The sequence below is a fragment of the Lichenostomus cassidix genome, chromosome 1Aa (genome assembly GCF_008360975.1).
Source record: "Lichenostomus cassidix isolate B80296 chromosome 1Aa, HeHo_3.0, whole genome shotgun sequence".
In the NCBI taxonomy this organism is placed as follows: domain Eukaryota; kingdom Metazoa; phylum Chordata; class Aves; order Passeriformes; family Meliphagidae; genus Lichenostomus; species Lichenostomus cassidix.
The window spans coordinates 6,754,465-6,779,420 of NC_139480.1; the positions used below are offsets into that span (position 1 = coordinate 6,754,465).

Below are 24,956 nucleotides of genomic sequence, written 5' to 3' on the forward strand. Positions count from 1 at the left end.
ACAGAGCACATTTTGTAACTCCAGCAGCTGAAGATGAATGACTTGAGGTGCAGGACTGCTGGGCACTGCCCTGATGGTTTCTGACCTTCCTGTAGGCTTCCAGAATCTTCCACCCAGGCCTTGGATGACTTATATTTAATCAGAACAACATAAATGAGCTCCAGGTCACAGGACTGTGAGTGTTTAATACTTTGGAATGCAGTTGGGGTTAGTGGTCTGAGCTCTTTCTGGTCTTGGCACAAAGGGCTTGGCACCTCCAGAGAATGACTTGCACAAGACACCTATCTTGGAAGGATTCAGCATGGATGGATTGCCGAATTTTTGATAACCAAAGGAACATGAGATGCATTCCATCTCGTGTTTATAGACACTGAGCAGAAAATAGCTAAGCCTAAGAAGAAACAGTTCAGACCTGGCTTCTGCAAACCCAAGGGATCAAAAAGTATATCCCTTGCCTTGCTGAAAGATGAATTTCTGTTACAAGCAGGGTGAACTGCTGGAGATTGTCTCAGCTGAGACAGTTTGTATTCCCTGTGGAGACCACAGTTTTTATCCCTTGCAGACTAAAGCAAAGATGGCTCAGGAACGCCCAAGTCATTGGTGGTGGACTTCAAGAAAGCTCAGCTTTGGGGCAGACTCAAATCCACCCTGGCTCAGAACAATTCAGCATTGCTTGTGTCTGCTCCTTGGCTGGTGGCCTCATAAGCTATACTGGCAATCCTAACCCATTTATTAGTGGGATGGCTTAAACACCATGAGAGACTTTGCCCACGTTCCAAACAGGGGCAGCTAGACTCCCCTGTCATGGGCAGACTGGTGCTGGAGATTGAGTTTCTCACAGGAGGCAGGTTGGAAACATTCACAGAGGAGCAAAGCAACGCCAAGTACACATCCTCTTTTAAGAGGCTGCTTTATTGAACAAAAAAACCTCAGTCACAAGGCTTGACCACTCAGTCTCCTCCTACCATCCCTAAAAGTTCATATAAAGACAGATAAGAAGATCAATGTTGGTTTAAGGTCCCCCTCATTTTCTGGTGGCACTGGACAAGCTGCAGCCCATGGGAAACACCAGAGTGTTGTGTTTGCTAATCATCAGTGAGCACAAGCCCCAGCCTGGTGCAGCTCCATGTTAGCTTTAACAGGAAGGTAGCACAGCAATTCCTCAGGTGATTTATTGTTCCAGCCACTGCCCAGCAAACTTCTGGAGCTTCTCCCTGCCCTCCAGGAAAGCCTCTTGTCCTGACCCACAGCTGCCTCAGGACCTTGGAAGGAGAGATGAGACCCCACAAGCTGTCAAGGGGAGTAGGTGTTTGTGACTGTTCAGGAGGCAAAAGGTTTATTTCCCCTCCACTGACCTCAGTGCTCTGAGGGGCTGTGGTGGGGCTGATGGCAGTGGCACAGGTCCTACCAGATTGTCCCAGCCCTTCCCAGCTCCACAAAGGCAGGGGAAGTCTGAATCAAATGCTGAAGGCAACTTTACAGTGTGCTATAAGAATACCTGGGGGTGGGAACTCAGTGAGCACCTCCTGTGCTTTCTCCATAGATCACTTGAATGGAAATGGCTTGAGGTTTCCCTACAGGCTCTTTTTTTTTCCTCTGACTGTTGGATGTGATTTCTGGCAAAGATGAATTTTTACCATTTGCATTTTCTCTCTCTTCCTCTCCCTGTCTAACCCTCTTTGCTTCTGCCTGTAATGAAGACAGGGTGAGAAACTCTGCAAAAACTCTGCAAGCCAAAAGTTTCCTCTCTGCTTTTGGAAACATGTGAGGCTCATTAGCTCCTTCTGTAGCTCTAGGTGAATGGTTATTTTTCCCTCTTTCTTTTTTTTTTTTTTTTTGGGGGGGGGGGCGGGTGTGTGTGTGTGTGTGATTTGTGTTAGTTTTTGTTGTTCTTTTTTTCTTTTTCCAAGGGAAGCAGTTCAAGTCTCATAAATGCTTAAATATGTGGCAATAAAGTTTGAGAAGTCTCCTGGGTAGCTCCAGAGACTGTGGACTAGATCAGCAAAGAGTGCTGGGGAAAAAAAGTCATAGTTGCCTCCCCACAAAATTGGGAATTTGGCAGACTGCAAGCCTGGGGCTGAAGCCTCCTGAACCCCAGATGTGCCAGGGCATCACAATGTTCCAAGAACATAGCAGTGGCCAGCAAAGAGCCCTTCCAGCCCAGCTCCATGGGGGCACCAATACCCACAGCCACTGTTGTCCTTAGGAGCAGAAAGTCAACAGCCCCACTAAAAAGTTCTCTGCCTAACACCAGAAGAGAAAGGATCTGGGTTTGCTGTCTTTGAGGGAGTCAGAAACAGCTTCAGCTACAACCTGAGACCTGAACAAGGTCCCATTCTCTCTAGTTAGTTAAGTGAGTTTCGTTGGCTCTTTTCCTCTGCCCACCCAACACTCCCACATGCCTAATCCCCCATTTCCTCAGGCTTCATCGTGCTGGAGCTGACTAGATTAATGGGAAATGTTAATATGTCAGGCCTGGAAGGAAAGCAAAGAGCTGGTTGTGTTTGAATTCCACATTAATCTACGTGGTGATGAAGCTATAAATCAAAACCTGGAAATTTTGCCAATCTGAAATGATGTGTTTAACATTTCAGCCCTTTCCTTCCTCATTCTTGCCCAGCATTGCTTTTCACAGCCTTTTACACCAGCAGGGCAGGCATACAAAATGCTGCTTTTGCTCCTGAATCTCTAATGCTCCTTAAACATAATAAGATGTCTTCAAGGCAAGCAGGGTGAAGAATGATGCTGAAACAAGAATGGAATTCCCAAACTGTTCCTTTTTGAGGAGGAAGACCACGTTTCCTCCTAGGGTACATGGATTTGTGGGGATGTCTCAGAGCCCACCACGAAGTGCAAACAGTCTGTTCATTTTCTGATGCACTTCCCAGCAGGTGAATGGGAGAGAAAACCCAAAGCCCTCCAGCTCAACTCCCCAGTGCAGCTGGGGGAAAAATCATTAGCACCTCATAGCCAGCAAGGAGAATGTTGTGGGAAACACACCTGAGATGCATTTCCTCAGGGAAAACTGCAGGGTCTGCAAAGCAGTATCGCAGAATGGTTTGGGTTGGAAGGAAGCTCAAAGATCCTCTAGTTCTGTCCCCCTGTCATGGGCAGGGACACCTCCCACTGTCCCAGGTAGCTCAAAGCCCTGTCCAGACTGGTCTCAAACACTTCCAGGGATGTGGCATCCACAGCTTCTCTGGGCAATCTGTTCCAGTGCCTCATCACCCTAACAGTGAAGAATTAATTTCTAATGTCCCACAGTTTCATCCCAATATGAAAAATTAAACTTTTAGCTAAAATATGGAATATTCCATGATTTTGCCCGTCTGCCAGCACAGCAAAAGCCCTTTCTTCTTCCTCATTTTAGATTAACACCCAGCCCCTAAATTCTACAGCCCACCTCCTTCCTTAATCCCATTGCCTGTAACTGGACATCTGGGGAGCAGTGAGGTACTGCAGACAATTCTGCACTTGTGTCTATAACCTGAAGTAATTTCAGCCATTTCTGCCTCAGTTTCTATAGTAGTAAAATGACTTAACTGTCTTTCCAAGCACTTGGTGGATAAGAAGCAGTGTGTAAAAAGTACACAGCACTACTGTCTACAGAGAGTGAGGAATTAAATGTCTGTGAGTGGTATCCTCGAGAGATGGCTCTGCATCCAAGGTCTGCCTCTGTCTTGGTAGGAGCAGTTGGTGGGATTTTAAACAGACACATAAACACATTTTTACTGTAGATGTAGGTCCTGCACTGCCTAATGTTCTTTGACATTGCACAGGCACAGCCGGGAAACTAAAACATTTGTTGATGGATTTGGAGATTAAATAAATAGTGAATTATCTTCAGGATGTTAAAATGCAGAACTGACTGCCTATCCCATAATAATAAGCCAGCCCTCCCCCAGTACTTCTTGAAATGTGAGTATTTCTGCAAAAGCAGGCACTGTGTTAGTTCACAGGGCCATTTGTTTAGTAGGTCAGAGCAGTCAGACATCTGGGCATTGGTAAAAATACATCCGACAGCTCGGTGACATCTTGCACAACTGACTGTCTGAAAGCCTTGACTGGAAGTTTATTATTTGTTAATCTCCTTTTTCAGATGAATTCCGATCATGCAGTCAGAAAACCACATAGTGGATCACAAAACACAATTAAAACATAACAAGCATTCATTACAATTAAAATGTAGCAACTGGTGAATATTAGCCCCACTGAAAACAGATCAAGGCAAGAGGTTGGTTCAGACTGGGCAGACAAATGTGTCCCTGGGAATCAGAGCAGACTTGGGGGAGGTTTTATTTGCCAGGAAAGAAATGCAGTCTGAGACAGATGATGGCACCTTCAGGGTACCAAAAGCCTCTAGTTCTCAGTACTGCTCAGATGGCCTGAGTTCCAAAGCATTGCTTACGGACAGTGAGAGATGGAGTCACTCAGCATCCCTCAGACAAAGCCAGCCTGGAGACCAAGAATGAGGGAACAATTTTTTGATTGTTTTAACCTATTTATAGCAACTGCTGCTCAGATTGCAGACTTAGCAAGCCCAGATTTTTAATTTCTGTGTCAATTTGGATTTGAAGACTGAAGTGTTTCTGATCCTGCTCTGACCACTGCAGCCAGCATCACCCCAAAACTGATATTCCATCTATCTCTGCTAATGCATTGGTGCTGATTCCCTGAGAGCAAAGAAAGCAAAGTGTTTCTTATCATAAATAAAGGAATTACACAGATTATGTTGATAACTGGTGCTTGTTTTATTGCCAAGAACCCATTGCCTCTTGTATTGGCAGTAAATCTGGACTGGGCCCTCCGTACAGTATTAGCTTAGATTTTATATATTTTGTAGATGGGACAGTAGAAGGGAATTGGGAGTTTTGATAGGTTTGTTTGGTGGAGACAACAGTCTAGGGCAAGGATACAAAAAAATTCTCAAAAGTCAGAGCCATACCTGAGCAACCATGATCTTGGCTGGTGTTGCAAAGGAGGAGCTGAGTTCTCCCCAGTGGTGTGAGCCCAGCAGTGTGGGTCCTGCTCAGCCAGAACCTGTGTTACACTGTTTTGCTATCCCCAACTCAGTCTCAGCAAAAGACACAAGAAACACATATACACTGAGATGTGATTAACTTAGAGAAAAAGCCCAAAACATACTTTTCGGAGTATGAAAAAAGCTTTGCTTAATTTTACAAAGCTGATGAATGTTTCTTTTTAATGTTTCTTTTTAGGATTTTTCTGGTGCTGGTACTGGGCTGAAGTCCTAGATTGATCTGCTTTACTCTCAAGGTGCAGTAGCAACAGGGATTAATAAATAGTAACCACAAAAACTAACATGGTCAAGAGCTTATTTGCTCATCTAAATAATCAGCAGTGGAAGAAGTTTCTGTCTCTGGGAAGTGATTAAACTGTCAGGCTTTCTGTCCAAGCAATATTCTACTAAAATACCCTGCCAGCATTTAAATTGGAGGATGCTGGCTTCTGGAGGAAATGCATTTAGGATTAATATACATAAGTGTAGTTAGCTATCAGCTCATGCTGGCTGCTAATAACACTGCTGCTGCTGGAACTCCGCAGTGATGAGCTATGAGATGCCTTTCCCAACAAACCTCCACCCAGCAGCAATTCTCTTGGTACCTGACCCAGCATTTCAGATCCCCTCCAAAGAATTGCAAGCTCATAGGCATTGACAAAGAAAGTGATGTGGTTTTACTGAGCTTTTGCAGATGTTCACAGATTCTGTCTGAGAAACAAACAACTATTCAAGTCCATCCTGACCTGTGTCTGTCAGGCTGCATCAATAATTGTTTTGGTGGGAAGGGAGGCACCTTTGCTGGTCCCATTTCACTGGTGACTCTAGCAAAGGGGAATAACATGCCAGGATCATGATATAATGCCATGGGGGATGGCTAAAGGCATGTGCACATTGCAGTGGGAAGAGTGCTTGTGGATGTGCTTTGTGCTCACAGCAAAATAAATCTTCAGAAAGAACATCAGTCCATCACAGGCAGGGGCATCTCCTGCTGCATGGTGCATAGGCTGGGATACATTATTAGCAGTCAGAATGTGGACACATCTGAAAACCAACTCCTTCATTTTTCAGGATGATTTTACATAGGTGGAGGGTATAAATTAGGCTCAGCATTGAGCCCTCTTGCTTCCCCCTTCCCTTTCCCAGGCCCATGTGAGCTGATTGGCTTCAGGTTCAGGTTCCTAAGAGCAGCTGCAGAGAGAGGATGGGGCAGCTCCACACCACAGGCAGCCTCTGCACAGCCTGACCTGTGGGTTCACCCCAGCCCAGAGCCAGCATAGCCCAGGGAGGGCAGAGTGGTTCACTGGGAGACATCACAGTGGTATCTCTCATGGGGGTTTCAAAGCCAAGCCCTGGGTAATGGGTCTGTGTTACTGGCTGTGGGCATCTTCTGGAACAAACAAACACTTAAAATAAAAATGCTGCCCAAGCTTGCTGAACTCCAAAGACCATAAAATCTATTCCTGAAGTCTGCTGAAACCAGAGAATGATTTGAAGCTGGTTCAAAGTTTGCTGAAATTGCTAGGAGCTCTGCCCTGGTCTCCCTCTAACCAACACACACAGTTTCTTCAGGCTTTTAATCTGTTGCATTCTGTGTGACTTGGCTTCACACATGGAGACTTCCAAAGCACAGGAAAAGCAAAATACCAAGTAAATGGGAGTAGCAGAAAATGTCTTTTCCAAATGCAAATACCAATCAGTCAGTCCAGTGTCCAGCATTAGACAAATCTGTGGAGATGATAAATATTGTAATGGGTTTGTCCCCACAGCAGAATGAATGTCTAGCCTCAGTTGTCTAAAGCTGATTACAAAAGCAGACAAGTGGATTGGTTTACAGTATCATTGCAACCTGGACTCACCTACGGACTGGAATGAGTTGCTTTTCAAAGTGACATTCAGTTCTAGTTCCTTCTGTGATGTTCTGTTTATTTAACCCAGTTTAATCAGTCTCAGAAACACACTGTTGGAGCTGTGTCACTGTACCTCAAGCTGCAAGCAGTTAATGTAACTTTGCAGAGAAGTCAGTCGTCCAAGCCCCAAAGCTCTCTATACCACATAAACCATACATCAAGTAAACCAGAAATTTTAGGCAATCAGATGCCTGGGACTTTGCAAGATGAAGCAGTCAGAAGGCATTGCACAAGTCACTTAGGGATAATTAGTGCTACTGCAGTTTAAAACCCTCTGCAAAAGCCCATTTCCCACAGATTAGGTGCCTTTAGGCATCCTTTCCTCTGGGTAAATTATACATTATTTCTGTGCAGCTGTAAGAACAGCCTGAGGATACAGAAAAGCTAAGGTTGTACTTATGAGTATAAAGCTCAAGGAAAAGGGATACAGCAGATTGAACCTTAATTTGCTTTCACTTATTTCCCCCCTGCACTGTGGGAAGGAGAGTTTGGACCTGTGTTCCACCACAGGAGACCCCACCACCATCCTCCAAACCAAAATGTTTCTCCTGCCACACCCCCCCTTCCCACAGTGTCCCCTCTGTCCCACCGCTTGTGTAGGACCCAAAGTGGTTGGTTGGAACAGGACAGGACCCTGTGAGACTCCCAGGGTGTCTCCCCCCTGCAGCACTGGGGTTTGAGGGTCTGGCCTGGTGTTCTGTCACCCTACCTGATAAACGTCTCTGGAAATGCACCATGGCTTCAGCATGAGCTGCAGGAGCCTCGGGTTCCCAAAGCGGCAAGTCCTCAGAGCCCGGGACGTCAGACTCCACACCAGGCTGTCCCAGCTGTAGAGCAGATCCTCAAAGCCAAAGAGCACAGCAGCCATGCCAGCTCCCCGCGTGAATCACCCCGGATCCCCTGCTCCGAGGCAACCAGCTAATCCCAAGGCGCCTTATGAACTGCAAGGTTAAAGAGTCACTGAAATTTCCATCAAAGAAGGAGAACGAAAAGCAAGGGGAAAAAAAAAACCAAACCACCAAACCACCAAACCAAAACGGACAACAAAAACCAGCAGCCAAAATAAACTGTTTGGGGATGTGTCTTTCTCCCTTCGCACACGCCCTTCAGGATGTGGTTTCTCCCTCTGTCTATCTTCTCAAAGCGAGTCCTGCTGCACCCAGAGATGAGCAAGGATGAGGTAAAAATACCTCTCCTGACTTAGGAAGGCATTTGCACATCCCTTGCAAAGGACTTCTTGGTAACAGTGCATCACTTCCCAGCTCTCCGCTGCAGACCCGAGAAGCGAACTCAGATCCAAAGTCATCACTTTGCATACTCAGTCCTGGGACTCCATCCAGAGGGAAGAAAAAAGCTGCTCACTCTCCGTCTGCCAGCATTCCCAAGACATTCCAGCATTGGACTTAACTCTTTCAAACACTCCCAAAGAACATCTGAGAAGGCAGCTCTGCCACATGCAACGTTTCATCCTTTCATTTAATCCTTTAGTTTCGTGTGTTAACTCACCATTGCACAGTTACTCTCGATCTTTTTCCCACCCAACTGTCTGTTCTGGAGCCTTTTAATGTTTTGAACTCAAAAGGGAACTTAATCATTACATGAGAATTATGCAACAGTCTGCAAAGCACCTTATTTACCCAAGGGGTGATATTTTGGAAAGTTGAATGGATTAAACAATGGCCTTTTAATATCATTCTGATTCAGCTGGTGTGGAGATTTTTAACCCTTGGTGAGCTTACATTCATAAGCATGGGTCTCATCTGAACAAGCCCAGGAGAATACAATACAGTTCTCTCCAGCTGAGATAGATGCCAAGACACCCTTTTTCGTCTATGGATACAAAAATTCACTCCTGGCATCCCTTCCTAAAATAAGTGTAGAGAAGAGATTAGTTCCCTGCCTGTTTCCCCACAGGAGCAGCTTGTCTGGGTGGAGACTTCAATGCTGTCAACATCTATCATGAGTTGAGCTGAGGGAACTGGTCCAGCGAGAGTGAAAAAACATTATCAAGATGAGGATTTTTCAGTTCAGTTAAATCACCACAAAATCATGGAGTTAAGTTGCAAGACATTTTCTAAGTAAATCCAAAGAGTGCTTCTTCCTATTTAATCACCAGATGGGGAAACTGAGGTTAGAAGTATTTTTATCAAGGGCACAGTGCAAGCCAGCGCCCTTGGAGACAGCTGCCTGTCAGGGCTATTTTCCACTCATTTTACTCTCCCTTCAGAGGAATGTGAACAAAAAAGCCACAGAATTTGAAGGGAGCAGACACAGTCAACTGGAGAATGCCTACATGGAGGCACTTTCTAGAGGGATAGGCAGGACAGCTTGAGCTGAAATAATGAGGGACCTGCATGCACTGAACTCCTAAAGCTGCTGGTTTAGCAGAGGTGAGAAAGCATCATTTCCCAAAAGCCTCAATGTCTTCCCTGATACAACTCCCTGGATAGGGGAGGAGCAGGAACATTAATATCTGCTTGATTTTCTGTGGGTCTGTCCCACCATGACCCCATCCATGATTTGTTCTTTGAGAACTGAAGGACACCAAGCGAGCTGTGCGTCATGATAACGGCACAAGGATGCTCGTCAGCTCATTGGCACGGCAGGTGGAGGGCCAGGAAAATACAGCTGCAAAATTCATGTTCTCAGCCTAATTGCTTCTTCAGGACTTCATTTTTAGAGTGGCTTCATAAAATATGGTAATAAAATTGTAATAATGTTTCCTTTAAACTTGTTAGGAGCTATTCATTCTGCATAGTGCAGTTTTCCTTCCTCCTCTCCCTGTCCCTGCCTGTTTTCTTGGTGTCCAGCCTTTGCTGAAATCTGCCTATCCTCATAATTTCTTGGTTATTTTTCTGCCTGTAAACTTGGTAACACACTGCTTCTGTTAGCAGCAATGTAGACAAGGGACCAGGAACATCTCCATTATAAAGCCTCATTTGGAAGAAAGGAATTTATATATATATATATAACTTGACTAGAAAATATTTGCTCCAGGCTACAGCCTGATATATAAGATCTCTGCCTGGGAGCACAAAAGGAAAAGAAAGAAATGTGTTTGATAAAGGAAAACAGAGGGGGGAAAAGAAACCATAGCAAGTGATTGCTCTGGGATGTGACCTAACCCCTTTGGTATTCTGGAAAGAGGAGAGGAGGGGAAATGGAGGATATACCGCAGTTTTAAAATTAGCTGCTCCATATGTGCATCAAGTCTTTCCTTACAGCTGAAAGGAGATTTTCGGCCCCTGTCCCAGCTCAGTAATTACTCAAGAGATGAGGGCAGCTCTGAAGGAGCCTTTTCACTTGGCTGATGACATAATCAGACTTTCTGAAAACAGTTCTCCTATGTATTTATTTAACTGACAGGCTGGACCAGTCTCCTTAGAAGTGAACATTTCAGTGGATAGATTTACCTTCGTGATTAGAGCAGATTGTTTGGTTTCCTGCAGACCAGACTCATAGTATTTTTTGAGAGGGTAAAAGCTGCCTGAGTACAGATTGTCCATCTCACCTTGCAGGACACAAGGGAATTGCAACCATGGAGGCTTCTCAAGCAAACATAGCCCATCTCCTCTAGAGTCAAGGGATACTCTACCAAAGAGCTTTTTTAAGGGAGACACCACAGAATGTGGTCTTACTTGTCCAAAGTGGTCAGAAGAGGTCATTAGTTACAGGGAATGGTAGAAGAGAGGAGAAAAAATTACTGAGAATCACCAACTTGGCTTGTCTGCTGGTGTACCCTTTGAGTAACTTCTGTAAAATCATCTTATAATTCTATAAAACATGCTCAGCTTCACCTTCACTAAGGTCAATTAGGAAAAAAAAAGCCATTTGTGCTCTACATAGATCTATAGACATTTGCAGGTCTTTTCCTTTCTAATTATGCGCTGATTATTTCCTGCTGTTTCTGAGAAAATGTCAGCCAAAACATTTACTATGAAACCTCCCACGTTTTACTGACAGTCCAAAGGCTGTTACTAGGGTATAAAAATAGCTCCTCACTTCCCTTGAAAAAAAGCAAAAAACCAACCCCCCCTTGAGCCACTGTGTTGTTTCATGGGACTGTCACCGGGGCTTGAAGGCTGGGGTGGATTTCCCATCCCAAACTCTGCAGGCAGCTCCTCCTCTCTGCAGACTCTGCAAATCCCTGCTGTGCACTGCTGTAGGTGGGTGCTGCCTGCACCAGGAGCTTGAGGGATGTCTGTGTTCACCTTTGTATGTTCTGGCCTTGGAAAGAGCAGTTCAGCATCTCTCTCCAGCATGCTCTAGGGCAAATCTCTGCCCTTCCACAACTTTCTGATGGGTGTGGATGTGTTTGAGTGCGTTGAAAGGAGGACGTGCCGGGTGGGAGGCAGTTTCCTTTGATTTTGCTGTAGACATACCAGAAACATCCTGTTTCTGCTCCACATATGGCCCCAGTGGTCCCTACAGCTCCAGCCCAATGTGGTCTTTTAGTTTCTATTCCAAATTCATGGCCCTTTTTGATCTTTATTTCTCTATAATGTAAGGAGGATTTATGTTGTCAGATCCTTGTGCCCAGAGTTCCCTTTCATGTCACAGCTTCATGCTTTCCTACGTTGGAGATGCTTTTTTGAGATATTTAAATAGTTATACTATTCTCCTAGTGGCACATCATTTTCACATCTGATATGATGGGAACAGTTGAGGGATGTCCCACTGCCAAGTGGTCAAACACACAGATAAGAAGCCACCCTCCTTCCTTCACACGTGCAAAGGAGTAGCCAGGGCACTCAGTGGGGACTTATGGAAGTGACCTCACTCCTGCAGCTGCACTGAGCCACAGAGTCCCCCAAGATTCCCAAATGGCCATTGTGCAGCAGATCCACTTGAGAGCCTGAGCCTCTGAGTGCCCCATTTCCACACAAGTCAAGGTGCTCTCATCCCTCATGCTGACTCACCTGTGCTTCTCTGTCCCAGAGAACAAGGACTGCATGCTATCAGTTTTATTTCTTGTACTTTTGTACTATGTTAGTACAAGAAAAGCTTTGAGAGAAGAGTTTTAAAAGGAGCTGGGAATGGCACTTGAGTTGAAGAAGAAAATCCTGAGACCTTGAGGGCTGTTATACAACATATATGCTCTAGGTAAAGGAAACTCACCCCAATTTAAGAGTGAAAATAAAGTACAGATGTCCATACTGTGTCTGCTGAGAGCTTTGATCAACTAAGAGTTGGCCCTGCATTAATTTTGGATTGCTAAAAGCTTGTGACCTCAGTCTGGCTGGGCCACAACATCTGGACAATGATCATGCCTGAACCTTTACAAACTTGTAGAGGAGGCAGAAATACCCCTAGCTCACCTCTTTGGAGCTGTAAGACAAGAAACTGTTTTTGGAAGCATTGGCACAAAGATCTGCTGCCCCATGCAAATCTGATACCTGTGCCTGTACTGCTTCAGTTACCTCCTAACTCTCACCTTCCACATACTTCCAAAACCACAGATATGAACAGCCTCCCCCTGGCCCCCCTGGTCTGCCACCACTGACAGCCCTAAAACTTTCCTGCAGAGAAAATTCAAGAAACTGAAGACTTCCCTGCTGGTTGCATTTTAGGATGAACATCATGAGTCAGAAATCCTGGCCAATTTCCTCAAGATGTTCTCACGAGTCCATATGGCCTAAAACGTTCCGTAATGAAATGAACTGCTGCTTCACAGTAATAACAGAATGAAAATTTACTATTCCAGTCATCCACCTTGATCATAACATTTCTCAAGCTCTTTGAAAATGTAAAGTGCTCTGGTAGTGCTAAGTATTATCGTTATGCCAACAGCAGCTCCTTCTGCGTAAGGCTGTTCGTGTCCTCACTCTAGAGAGATTTTTATTGACTGGCAGAGGAGAGTATGTCATCTCCTCAAATCATACACATTTCATTTCCTAAAGTAAGTTGTGTTAGTGATTTAACAAGGCTTAAAAGTAGGTGAATCCTATAAAGCTGGGCTTGTACTTGTCCCTAATATTCCACCAGCTAAAGTGATTTTCACCTCTACTATGCAGAAATGTGAAAGAGATTGTGCAGAGATTTGCTATTCAATCCTCTTTCTCCATGGATGCTGTGGTGAATGAGTCTGCAGGAGGGGATGTAGGTCAGGACAATGTATTAAGGAAATAGTGCAGAACAGCCACAGAAAGTGAATGGTGAGATCTGAAATACGATTATTCACTTTGGAAACCCAAGCTTATGATTAACTCTGATCCCGCTGGGCACTGCAACGTCCTGTGACTGGGCTCTCCAATCAAAGCAGCACGTGCTTGCACATGCCCATCACCACAAGGTTCATCTTCACCCTGCTCTCTGCTGTTATGTGCAGAAATGCTGAGGAGAATTCTTTTTGGCCAGAAGAAAACAGGAAAAAAAATCACAGCCTGCTTGTGAGGCATGTATGAACAGGGAACAACCTAGAGCTCATCCAGCAGCTGAGTTGTTTTCCTTCCATGTTATTCACCCATGTCTAAAATAGCCTCTGACAAGGTTCAGAGGTGAAACAACACAAATCTGAGACAAACCTGTGTCTGTGCCCATCAGGTGGGCACTGAATCTTAGACTGCAGATTGAACACACCTGACTGCTCAGAAGTCATGGAGTTGTGCAGTTACACCCTTCTTGTTTCAAGCTTTTCCTTATTCCTTTGGTGACTGGAGCAAGTGTTTGCCTATGGAGGCTGGAATTAGATGATCATTAAGGTCCCTTCCAACCCAAATCTTCCTATGATTGTTTATGAGAGGTTCCCCTGTTATGTGTGTGTTCATATGATTTGAAATTATGTATTTATCTTATGCTTCCCCACCCCTTAGCAAGTGATGGTCAAACTGTCCCAATGGCCTTGGCTGAGGGCTGTGGTTTGCTGGACACACTATTTCACATTGCAGGTGTCCCTCAGCTGCCACTATTTGCCTGGGAGAGGGGACAAATCTGGTGGCTCACAAACAGCCAGTCTGCAGCTCTGCCCTATGGCAAGAAGGCTAATTTAATGAAGGGCAGCCTTGCTCTCCATGCAAAACAAGCCTACACCCAGCACAAATGGCCCATTGCAGCAGAACATTTTCTTACAACTTATCCTGCAGATATATTTAAGTATCTGCCTGATTCAGACCCAGTGGTAACACTCACTGCTTTCAATGACTGATACAAAGTCCTTTCTGTTCACAGACAAGGGTGAGCATTTCATTACAAAGAAGGAGGGCAAAGGGAACATATTTTAGAAAATCAGTGGTCCAGATTTCTCATGTTTGATCCTTCTTATGGGTTGGAAAGTCTGTTCCTGCCTAAAACAAAGAATGCATATTTAATTTATTTCGAAGATCCTGATAAAAATCATTATGAGTAAATACTGATATTGCTGGTTAGGATGCAATTATCACTGGACAAAGAGGAAGATAAGCAGGTCAAATATAACCTTCAGAGTGGAAATGAGGAGAGATCTGTTCCTATTCCAAAAAAGTCATCAGTTTCTTGAGCAACATTAAAAAAGCCTCATAGCTTTGTGGATCTCCATTTCCTCAATAGATTAATTCACTGACATTTCTCAGGTGACATGAAATCTCAGGGGAACTGTTTTACATTCAAAAGCCAGTAAGTGTTCTAGACAGCCAACTGGTCAAGTTCCATGGGAGTCATGCAGCAAAATGCAGAAATGCTTAAGATATCTAAAGTCGATAATGTACCCTCCGTGTTGAAAGCTCCTACAGTGATTATCAAAATGAGCATAACTGTGGGTAAATTAATGTTCCCTGAGGTGAAGGCTGCTTATGTATGTGTATGCTCCCTGTGGGAGTAGCTCTGTACACATCCAGGCAATGCTAAAGGTGTGCAGGGAGGCTGCTGTGGAGGAAGGTGATTTCCCTGAGTGAGCCACACCAGGCTGCTAACACCACAAAGCCCTGTGTGTGCACACACTTGCACACTCACTCATGGCATCTGCACTGGGGCTGGATCACATGGGCTCTTTGGTTGTGTCTATTGCCACAGCACAATTAATCTGCAGATGGGAAACGCAGGAGTCAACAGAGGGGGATTACTGGACGGCAGCAGATCTTTGTGCTGAGAACATCTCCCCAGCTGGGACCAGTTAGACCTTCTCAGTAGAGCATAAGAGTTGACCTCTACCCCGTTTGCTCCCAAAATGCAGACCCCTGTGGCTCCTGCTAATGGAAAATCTCCATTTGTTGTAGCACAGCACTGGATCCATGCCATCTGCAGTGATAATGCATGCACAGTTGACAGAAGAGGATAACTTGCACTTCTGTTGCTGGTTGGTTTAAAACCCTGAGCAAACATCAGCTTCCATTGTGTCACGATGCACTGGGAGATTTGCATTATTGAGCTGCTACCAGGGCTGTGGATAAGCAGGGACAAGAGGGCTGAAGTGCCTGTGTGGGACAGCCAGTCCCAGAGGATGGCAGTCCTGGCTTCCCTTTCCTCTGGTTGCTTTCTACAGCTCCCATCACACCAGCATTTCCAGATGGGGTACTGAGTTTCAGGAGGTGTAAATAGTAGCCCAGACCCCATTTGCAGAGGTGGAGAGAAGTTAATCAAACTCCCCTGTGCTCCGGTCCAACTTGAGGGTTTGCCATGGGGGATCCTAACTCACTGGCTGGCTTGTTTGTTCACATTCCTGAAAAGAGGATAAAATAGATCGAAAGCTGGGGGATCGAAGCAGCAATTCAGTCACTTCATTGTCTCTACAGACAGAGCAGACTGAAGCTGTTCAGAACTTAAAACAAAGAGGATTTACGCTCTCAATTTAGAAATTTATGACTCATTCCCATTTTGGCTGTTAGAAGCGGCTGTCATTTCCCCTGCCCCCAAAACATCCATGCCATAAAAAATAAAGCCCATAAGCTCTTTGCTGTTCTTATCTTGATGACAAAGAATTCAAATGTTCACTGTTGCTATCTGGAGCTTGACTTCCTGTTATTAAGAAGGACATCCTAGTATTTAACAACATGAGATTTTTATTTTTTTCCCTTCTTTAAGCCAGGCAGAAAGTCTAATGGTTCTGGGGTTTGTTTCCTGCTTGTAATTAAGTAGGTCACAGCTGCAAAGCAAGAGAACAAGAAAATATTCAGATCACACAAAGCCAAGAGCTATTAAATCATTTGCAGCTGAAGGATATGGCAGATTTTCTTTTTAAAAGAAGTCTCAACTCTAAGGAAAACAAATATAGGAACTTTTAGGAGAATGATGAACTTGGAAGTTCTGCCCAAGCGCCACAGTAGCTCAGAAAAAAAGGAGTGATCAAAACCCAGTTAATGTTGTTCACAAGTTGAATAGCTGTATGTGGTTGAAATAAATTCATGCTTCATTGCTTAGAGCCATATATTCCATCCATGCAATCCACTTTGAACCACATGCAAGACTGCCCTAATTTCTTCTGGGCAGTTTCCACCAGGGCCTCTGTGTCAGCCTGGAATGCCACACCATGCCCTCTCCTGTAGGTCCCACACAGCCTTCCCAGCTCCAGATGCAGCTCAGACACAGCATGATCTCTACCAGACATGAAGATCCCATGGGGCTGAAGGTCTTTTGATCTGCACTCATGATTTGTGAGGTTGTGTTGCCCTGATTTGGCTCCCACCCCACCTCTAAGACGTCAAGCTGCCCTTGGTCCCTGCAGTGCTGCCCTCACCCCACAGACAGGACCAGCCCATGGTCCATTGCCCTTGATAAACTGTGCATGTGGGGGGTGAAAAGCAACATCTGAAGGGCCTGACAGCAGAGGTCCAGCCTGGTCATGGACAGGCATCGGTTGATAAAACCATGTCACAACCTTGCAAAGGAAGGAACAATTTCCTTCATAGGTGTTGGTCTGAGAGAACCAGGCACTTAAAGACAAAGGTGGTCCTGATTCACCTCATTTGGTTTATTTCAGGATGAGCATAAATGAAGGCACATTTCTGTTGTGGTGCTTTTGCTTTGACCTCAATGTAAACATTCCTCCAAGCCATGGATCAGCCAAGAAGAGGCGACAGAGAGCAACAACCCTGCTACCCTCACCTTCCCCAGGTACAGTACCTGGGACTGCTCTGCCCTCCTGTGAAAACAAGATGAAAAAGGGTACTCAGCTATGAGAACTGCCCCATTAGGTGTCTGCCTTGGTCTAAAGAGCAACAGAGATGTGTCCCAAATGCATCACTGCTGTAACAATAGGGCTCTTATTCTGTGCAGTGAGAGAAAAGGTCTTTGGGAAGATTTATGTCTGAAGCCCACCAAAATCAACACTGAACACGGCAGTGGTCCAGTCAGACAAGAATCACTGCCTTGGCAGGGAATACCCGCTGTGAATCTGTTTGATTTGAAAATAGTTTTGTCAGAAAGTGATTAAGATACGGGTAGAACAGCACGAATGAAACCTTATTGCTGCTTCTATAAAAATGTGACCAAGAGAGACATAAATCTCTGCCGTTATAAATTGGTGATGACCTAATGTTTATCCAAGCTCTGATTGGGAAACTTGTCATGGGAAAGAAAAGCCCACGTAGATGGTATTCTGGGCTCTGTCCCTGTGTGACCAGACGTGGTCAGTTCATCCCAGGATAAGAGAACGTGGACCTTTTCATGTTGGTATTTCTTGGCTTTGTAAGCTAGGAGCCGGGAGGGAGAGTTGGTCAGTGCCTCCCCAGTGGGCAATGGTTATGAAACAGAAACAACAGAAGGTTTCTCAGAGGCTGGTGCCCAGGGAATTTGAGGTCAGGCCTGCAGTCTCTCCTTGCAAAGCGCTGACCTCCCGGGAGAGGGGCTGAGTGCAGGACTGTGGTGATGGATAGCCTGGGCTGCACAAGCTGCCTGATCCATCTTCACACAATTCAGGGTGTCTGGATTTGTGGGTTTACATCTGCAATTTCTCTAAGAGGCAATGATTTCAGAAATGTGTTGCTCCCTTCCCTCTAAAATGGGGTTCTTTCACCCTGAGCCCCTTAAGTAGAGGACTCCTGAGGAAAAAGGCGCTGATTTCAGAGAAAACACTAGTGCTGGGTGCTACAAAGGATGTTCAGAGACCCCATGGTGTCTCTTGGCCTTTGCAGGAAAACATTCATGCTGCCTACACCCTTATTCTGGATCTTTCAGCAATTTCCCTCCCAGTCTAGGGCAGATAAGAACATCCATGGATTAGTATGAAACAAAGCTCAGGAATGAAAAGTTTTCAAAATGCTTCTGTGACCCAGAGCCTGTCCAGCAGCACAAAGTCTGCTGTGAGTGACTGTCAGGAAGAGGGGCTAGGTCATCCACTGGCACCAGCCTGATTATCCTTCCCCTGACACAGCTCTCCAGAAGCCAGAGTTTGGCCCCAAGGCCACTTTAACGCTCTCCGGTGACTGACTGGATACATTGGAATGCACTAACAAAACTGCTTTTAAAAATCAACGTCCTCTGGTTTTATGACTCTCCTTGGCCAGGTTCCCACTTGCTGTAACTGAAGCAAACCCTTTTTCTCCTGCAGGAAACTGCCACTATTGGTGCATTTGAAAGTTTACGGGAGGATACACAATGGCTGCATTACAACAAAGCCCAGGATGGAAAAAGGAAGCTTTCCAACATTTCAGAGTGGAAATTATGAAAATTAGAAAGCCTCCTCCCAGTCTCTGGTGTGGTTTGCAAGCATGAGTTGGGTGGAGAGATGCTGGAGAGGGAGGAAGGGGATGTGGGTCTGCACTTCCAGCTAATGGGAGCCCTGAGGTTTGGTCCTGCATCAAACACTCCCAGATTTGTAGGGTGTTGGCACTTCACCTTGGCTTTTACCCTGAAAGCATCCTGCCTGCCAAGTGGGAGCAACAGCACTGGCTGGTCTTGCAGAGGTCTGCAGAGGATCAATGTCTGTGGAGCCTTGTAATATGTAAAGTCCAATGTATTATAAGGAATAATTTTAAGTTGTTGTGTAGGATTGCCAAACTCCCTTTTTGCTGTAGCCATTTATCATATTGGCCTTGACAGATTTTCTTGGACGGTGTTTTCAAATATTGGGAACTCCAGGCTCTGCCCTCAGGCAACAGTAACAGCTTTGAAGTCAGCTCTGAGGAAAGGAGAGCCTGCGAAACATTGGCAATTCACTTTTCTTGGTTTTCTGTGAAAATCTGGACCTTTAATGAGGGTAAACTACCTGTAGGGTTTTAACCTTGATCATCCCCCCCCTCCCACCCCCTGTCTGCTGGTGCATTAAGAGAAGATTGAAAGACAGAAAGTTCCTTGTTGCCAACCCTATTCAGCTTCCTAAGATGTTCCAAAGCATTATAGATAATATTACAACCCATGCACGACAGGCCTTGTGTAAGAATGTACTATGCCTATGGAATTTATAGCAAATGGATTAATAAAACTAAGAAACTGGAGAGCTTTTTCAGATTACTGTGGTGCACAAAAAGGACATTGGCATTCTCCCCTCTGAGTAGCAGCAATTTCTCATGGCCCACATTGATCGGGGGAGCTCAATGACCTGTGCTCTTCCCCTGAGCATCCCACAGTGCTCTTACCCAGGCACATCTCAGCATCTTTTCCAGATACAGTAAATACAGGCTTTTATGCAGAGAAACTGACATGAGACACATATCTGTTTGAATGCCAGATTAAATCCATCCTGCAAGAAAGGAGAGGCATTTGGAGAGGGTGCAAGTACAGAATCCAGTCCCCTTCATACCTCCCCAGCTGCCCTGTACTCAGGTGAGGTGTCTGGACTTTTTTGAAGCCACTGGTGCAGTCTCAGTGATCTGCTTCTGGTGCCCACAGCCTGAAAGCACATAAATGTGGGAGACTATTCCAGAATATGGTCATGGATCTGTCCTTCAGAGCAGGTTTAGACATTCCCTCAGGGTCTCTGAACACAGATGTCTCCAAAAGAAACAGTGAGTACCATGAGCCCCCCCAAAAAACCTCAAACAGTATCTCCTAAAATTGAACAACTGTTTCTGTAAAGAAGGCATCAAGGACACAGAGAGCTGGCTGGAGCCCAGGCTTGGCACTTGCCCTGTACCTTCTGGAGTCATGCAAGTTGAGTCATAGAACCATCAAGATTGGAAAAGACCTCTAAGATCATCAAGCCTAACTATTAACCCAGAAACACTCTGTTTACCACAAAGCCACATCCCCAAGTGCCACATCCACACATCTTTTGAACACTTCCAGGAACTGTGATTCCACCACCTCCTGAGCAGCCTATTCCAATGCCTGACCAACCTCTCAGTGAAGAAATTTTTCCTAGTATTCAGTCTAAACCTTCCCTGGCTGAATTTGGTGGACAATGTTGTTGACAAGAGCATATGTTGTTGCTCTTACAACTTTTACCTTTGCTGGGACTTAGGTGATATTCTAGTGATCCACAGCGATAAGAAAGCAGAACTAGATAATATAGATTCATATTTTCTCTGGAGTGGGGTGCAAACATACATTTTTCAGTGCACATGCCCCCCCCCTAGAATTCTCCCCAAGGACAAGCAAGACTCCCACAAGTCCCACAGCTATCAGAGGTAGTAGCACAGGGCTTCCCAGGCCAAACCCTGGGCTGATAAACTGTAGATTCACAGACCCACATGCAGAGATAGTGAACACATAGTTGTGGGGTCAGACCTCTGTTGTGGCAATGCTCACATCTGAGCTGGGCTAGTCTGCATGCCTCATCAGGAGCTGATTCAAAGGAGTAAACACACAGAGCAGACACTGTTCATGTCCTGTAAGTGGAGAGGCCAACTCATCCCATCCAAAATTGTCTCTGAAGGGATTGGGATGAGTTGTCACAAGAAGACACACATTACCCTCTTTTCTTTGACTACTGAAGAGTCCTGAAACAGTAATAAAAATTATTACAGTTTCATGATGAATTTGTAAATGTTGGCTTGCTGAAGGTTCAGTTGGAAGGAAGCTGACTTAAGAAACACACACTAGTGAACACACCAACCCCTGCCTTTAATCTCTTAGCTGAGTTTCTCCAAAACACATCCTATCACTCCTCTGTTTGGCAGGGTGGAAACTCCCTGTGGCAGGAATTTTTAAGTTAAGGCTGATTTGAGTCGCTCTTGCAGGGATTTCTATTCTGAACTAAAATGGTAGAACTGTGAAATGGTACTTGTTCTGCACATATATCCCCAAAAGGTAGATGCTTAGTGCACCAACATTAATTGCAGGTTATTGGTCCTTAGCTATTGTTTCACACAGAGTTTGCCCAATCTGTGAGGATACAAAACCTGGAGAGAAAATAGATGTACATGGTCCCACCCCATCAAGGCTTGTCGGCTTTTATAGAGGGAGTACTGGAAATTAAAATTAATTTCAACCTCAGTTAAGAAACTTGCTCACTTATTCCGAAGCATGCACAACCCTAATTGCACCTTCTAAATATATTCCAGAAATACAGCTGGATTGTAGAGTGTGTTCTGTTCGGGTGACTAAATGGTGCCATTTGCAGTCCATTATCTTTCTGAAAGCTTTTCGTGTGGTGTCTTTGGTAAGTGGAGACTAATTGCACTCCTTGCCTATGCAATTTGGAGAGTGTGAAACTTTGGTCCCAACAAAAAAAAAAAAAGAAGTGTAAGAATCACTCATATCCATTTGCTGGTGGAATGCAAAATCACCATTTCTTTGAAGCCATTAGAAAGGATTGAGACAATGAGGATAATATATACTTCACCAGGAAATAAGATAAGCTCAGACAGAAAGCTTGACCACAATTTCGGAAATGTGTTTGAAATCTTAATCCAACTTTCCAAACTTGAGTCAGCAAAATAGGAACTGTGTGACTGTGTGACTACCTACACAACAGATTCCCTTTTGGTCAGAACAGCCTTTTCCATGATTTCTGTCAGGCTGGTTAGGGAAGCTCTGGTGCTTTGTGATCTTCACTGAAGTCACTGCTGGTGTTTAACAGGCTTATGTTGGTGTCTGGTCTGCACCAAAGAAGTCTTTGGAGTGAAAATTGAAAAGATCTGTGTAGTGTAAATGTCCTGCTCATCCACTCTTTTGTTTTCATTTTTTTTTTCCCAAACACTGACATTATCCCAACTGAAATGGATGAAAAGACTGATCAAGAAGTTAAGAACTGGAAAAAGGCATGTGTTGTACTGTCAACTTGATACCTGCAAATGCTGTTGGTTCAGGAAATTGTTGAAGCAATATTTAAGCAATCCCTTGTACAGATCAGGAATTGATAAAGTCTGAAGACTTTCTATGTCTGGACTTTAAAACCCAGCTGAAGGCATGTCTAAGCCCTTCCAGGGATAAGTCCTGGCTAGAAGATGAGTTATGATTAGGACTTTAGGTTGGGACAGGTTGGAAGGTATTTCAAACACCCAAACTGTCACTTTGCATTATCTATCACTGTCTGACCTTGCAAGAAACACAATCTCTGAACTGAAAAGCTCTTCCAAGAACCTCTACTTTAGGGTGGTAAGTTCTTGCTTTCTGACTGTGGAGCACTACCTCAAGGGAAACTAAACCTGGTACTAAACTCTGACATCTCCTTTGTGTGAGCTTTGGGATGCTGCTGGGAGTTTGATCATGGTACAGCTACCTGAAAAAGCCCTTTGAGCAGGCTTATTAGCCAAAAGGATCGATGAACCAGAGGAGCCTTTTCACCCCTTCACAGTTTTGTAATTAGATTCACATGATTCTCTCCTTCCCTTCACCCGAATCCAAAACATTTGGCTCATTTTTGGCTCCCAACCTCTGTCCCTAACCTTGCCCTTGCTCTGTCCCCTGGCCTACCCTTTCTATCCCAGTGTTTGGCCAATGTGAAGGCAACAAATGCCAATTTGTAATGAAAAAAGCTTTTCATTTTCTCATCAAAATAAGAATCTGAAGCACTGGAAATTTCAAAGCAGAGCCTCTGCTCGTGAGGTCTCCAGGCCTTGAGATCGTTCGATAATTCAATTAAGCTCCAACCATTTGAAAGCCAATTTGAGCAGTATCCTGGTTCCAAATTCTTCAGAGTTCACCAGTCACTATCCATTAGCCTCTGCCATGCTCTTACCTCTTGCACTGTTAACCTGCATGCATTTTGGGGGGATGAAGTCTGGCACAGCTCCTGATCCGTTTCACAGAGAAGTCTGTTTTGATTTGTTACACCTTTTAGAAGTGTCACAAAATATTATAACTTCCAGACACCTGAGAGGTGCACTAAGCATTTATCTGTCTAGGTAGAGTTCAAATTAAACCAATTCCTCCAAAATACTTGTGAACAGGTCAGAAGAGATACAGCTCAGATGAAGCAGATAAAATTGATGTTTCGGCAGTCACAAGTGATCATATCAGAGCATTACACAGATGACAGCTTTGCTACTTAAGATCAACCTTTTATTCATTTTTTTATTTGGATACAATTATTTGTCTATAGAGAGAGCAAATAATTTTTTATCACCTTGAGACCTGAGAAACATCCAGAAAACAACTAAGACAACAGGAGTTCCTTGCTTCAAGGTCTTTCTTCTGTCTTTGGGAACTTCTGCACTCAAATATCTACTGTTTGTTTATCTGTGGTATCTGAGTTGGTATCTTAGTAACTCTGCTGTCACCTCAGCAGTCTATCAGATCAGCAGTGATGCTGTCAAGGTAAGAGACCCGTCCAAAAAATGTCAGTGAAGGTGCTAAGCAAAGGTCTGCAGGACCTGCATGCCAGTGTAAGAGATTTCAAGTAAATAGCGTGAACTGGAAAGATCAACTTCCCTTGGAGCAGTGGCTCAGCCGTGGTGTCAGAGCTAGTGCTCACAGCATCACTCACAGAGTTCACACGAAGGGTTCCAGGATCACTCCTCCATGAATGCTCCAAGCTCTGCCTGTTCCACCCCGTTGGACCTTGTGCTCCAGCCCTCCCTGTGAGAGGTTTCCCACCACTCTGCTCCTGAATCCATGCTGGAAAAATTATTTGTAATGAGCTGAATGCTGAATTATGCTTTGTCTACTAGGAAAAGAAAATGAGTGACTCAAAATAATAAAAGTGCTGGTAGGTTTGTACAGCAGAAAGGCATATTGGAACTCTTTCCTGGGTTTGCTTGGAGGCAATCTCCTCTCTTGCCAAAAGCAAAGGTCGCCATAAGCTGCAGAGTAGCGTGGGAAAACCTGCCTCAGACTTGGCCTGCAGAGCAGAAAGACTGACCTTTTTTTCAGCCCTGGGTTCTCTCTTCTCAAGAGAAATTTATTTATAGGAGGAATGACGTTTCCTGCTGCATTCTTCACGTGCTTGCAGCTTGGGATAAGAACATGGGAGCTTTGTCTTCTGCCATCTGTTTTCTATGGCAATAAATATCCATTTACGGATTTATCTCTGCCTGGTGTGTTTTAAAGTCATGATACGAGTGAGTGTTCATGGATATCCATTCAGAGAGGAAGTGTCATAGGTAAATAGCAGTCCCAGCTCCTTGCCTGTATAGATTTACATTCGTGTAATGGACAGTGGAGCTGTGGCTTGGGGCTTTGGCTGCATTTTTAGTCTTATCTTCTTTGGAAGCACAAGAAATAAAAAAGCAATCTGGACTAAATTCCTGCTGAGCTGCAAGCATCCACTGACGAGGTCTTTAATTTACCATAGCCGAGAACTGGAACCTAAAGCTGGGGAACAAACTGCAAAACCCAATTTAAAATGGCTTTTCCAGCCAGACCTCTCCCAGCTTGATTAGTTTCTTAGAGCACTTTATTTTGCCTGGAGATGGCCTTCCTTTTTACACAGCCTCTGTAGTGCCAGGCTTTGAGCCTCAAAGGCAGAAGAGAAGGCAGACTTGTTCATTTTTTATACAAGAAAGCTGCATTTTTCCTCTAGGCTTACTAATTCAAAAAAAACAATGCCTTATGTTTGTGGTGAGAAACATTCCCTGGCTGGAAAATAGCCAGTGAGGTCTTGAGAGAAGGAGTAAATTGTGCTCTTCCTTACCAGTGTCTTGAAGCAGCAGAAAGAGATCTCTGGATGGTGCTAGGCATTTGTTAGACATTAGCAGGACTCTATTCATCTTCCTCTCACACACATCCGCAGCACATGGATATAATAAACATAGCTGGGAGGCAGAAACCGTCTCACATCAATAATGCAAAGGGAG

At 44.6% G+C, this 24,956-nt stretch overlaps 1 protein-coding gene across 6 annotated transcripts in view; it reads right to left on the reverse strand.

Moving 5' to 3' along the window:
• The window catches only part of FRMD4A (FERM domain containing 4A), a 355,196-nt gene that overhangs the window by 166,705 nt on the left and 163,535 nt on the right, over positions 1 to 24,956 (reverse strand). The window contains exon 1 of one of the 6 annotated variants that reach the window (XM_085083028.1): positions 7,640 to 8,309. The exons of 4 other annotated variants lie outside the window; for them this stretch is intronic. In XM_085083028.1, coding sequence (XP_084939154.1) covers positions 7,640 to 7,798 — 159 coding nt within the window. In that variant the 5' untranslated portion in view covers positions 7,799 to 8,309. Of the gene's footprint in view, positions 1 to 7,639; positions 8,310 to 24,956 lie in introns of those variants that run through there. One more of the 6 variants, XM_085083019.1, reaches the window with a different exon arrangement.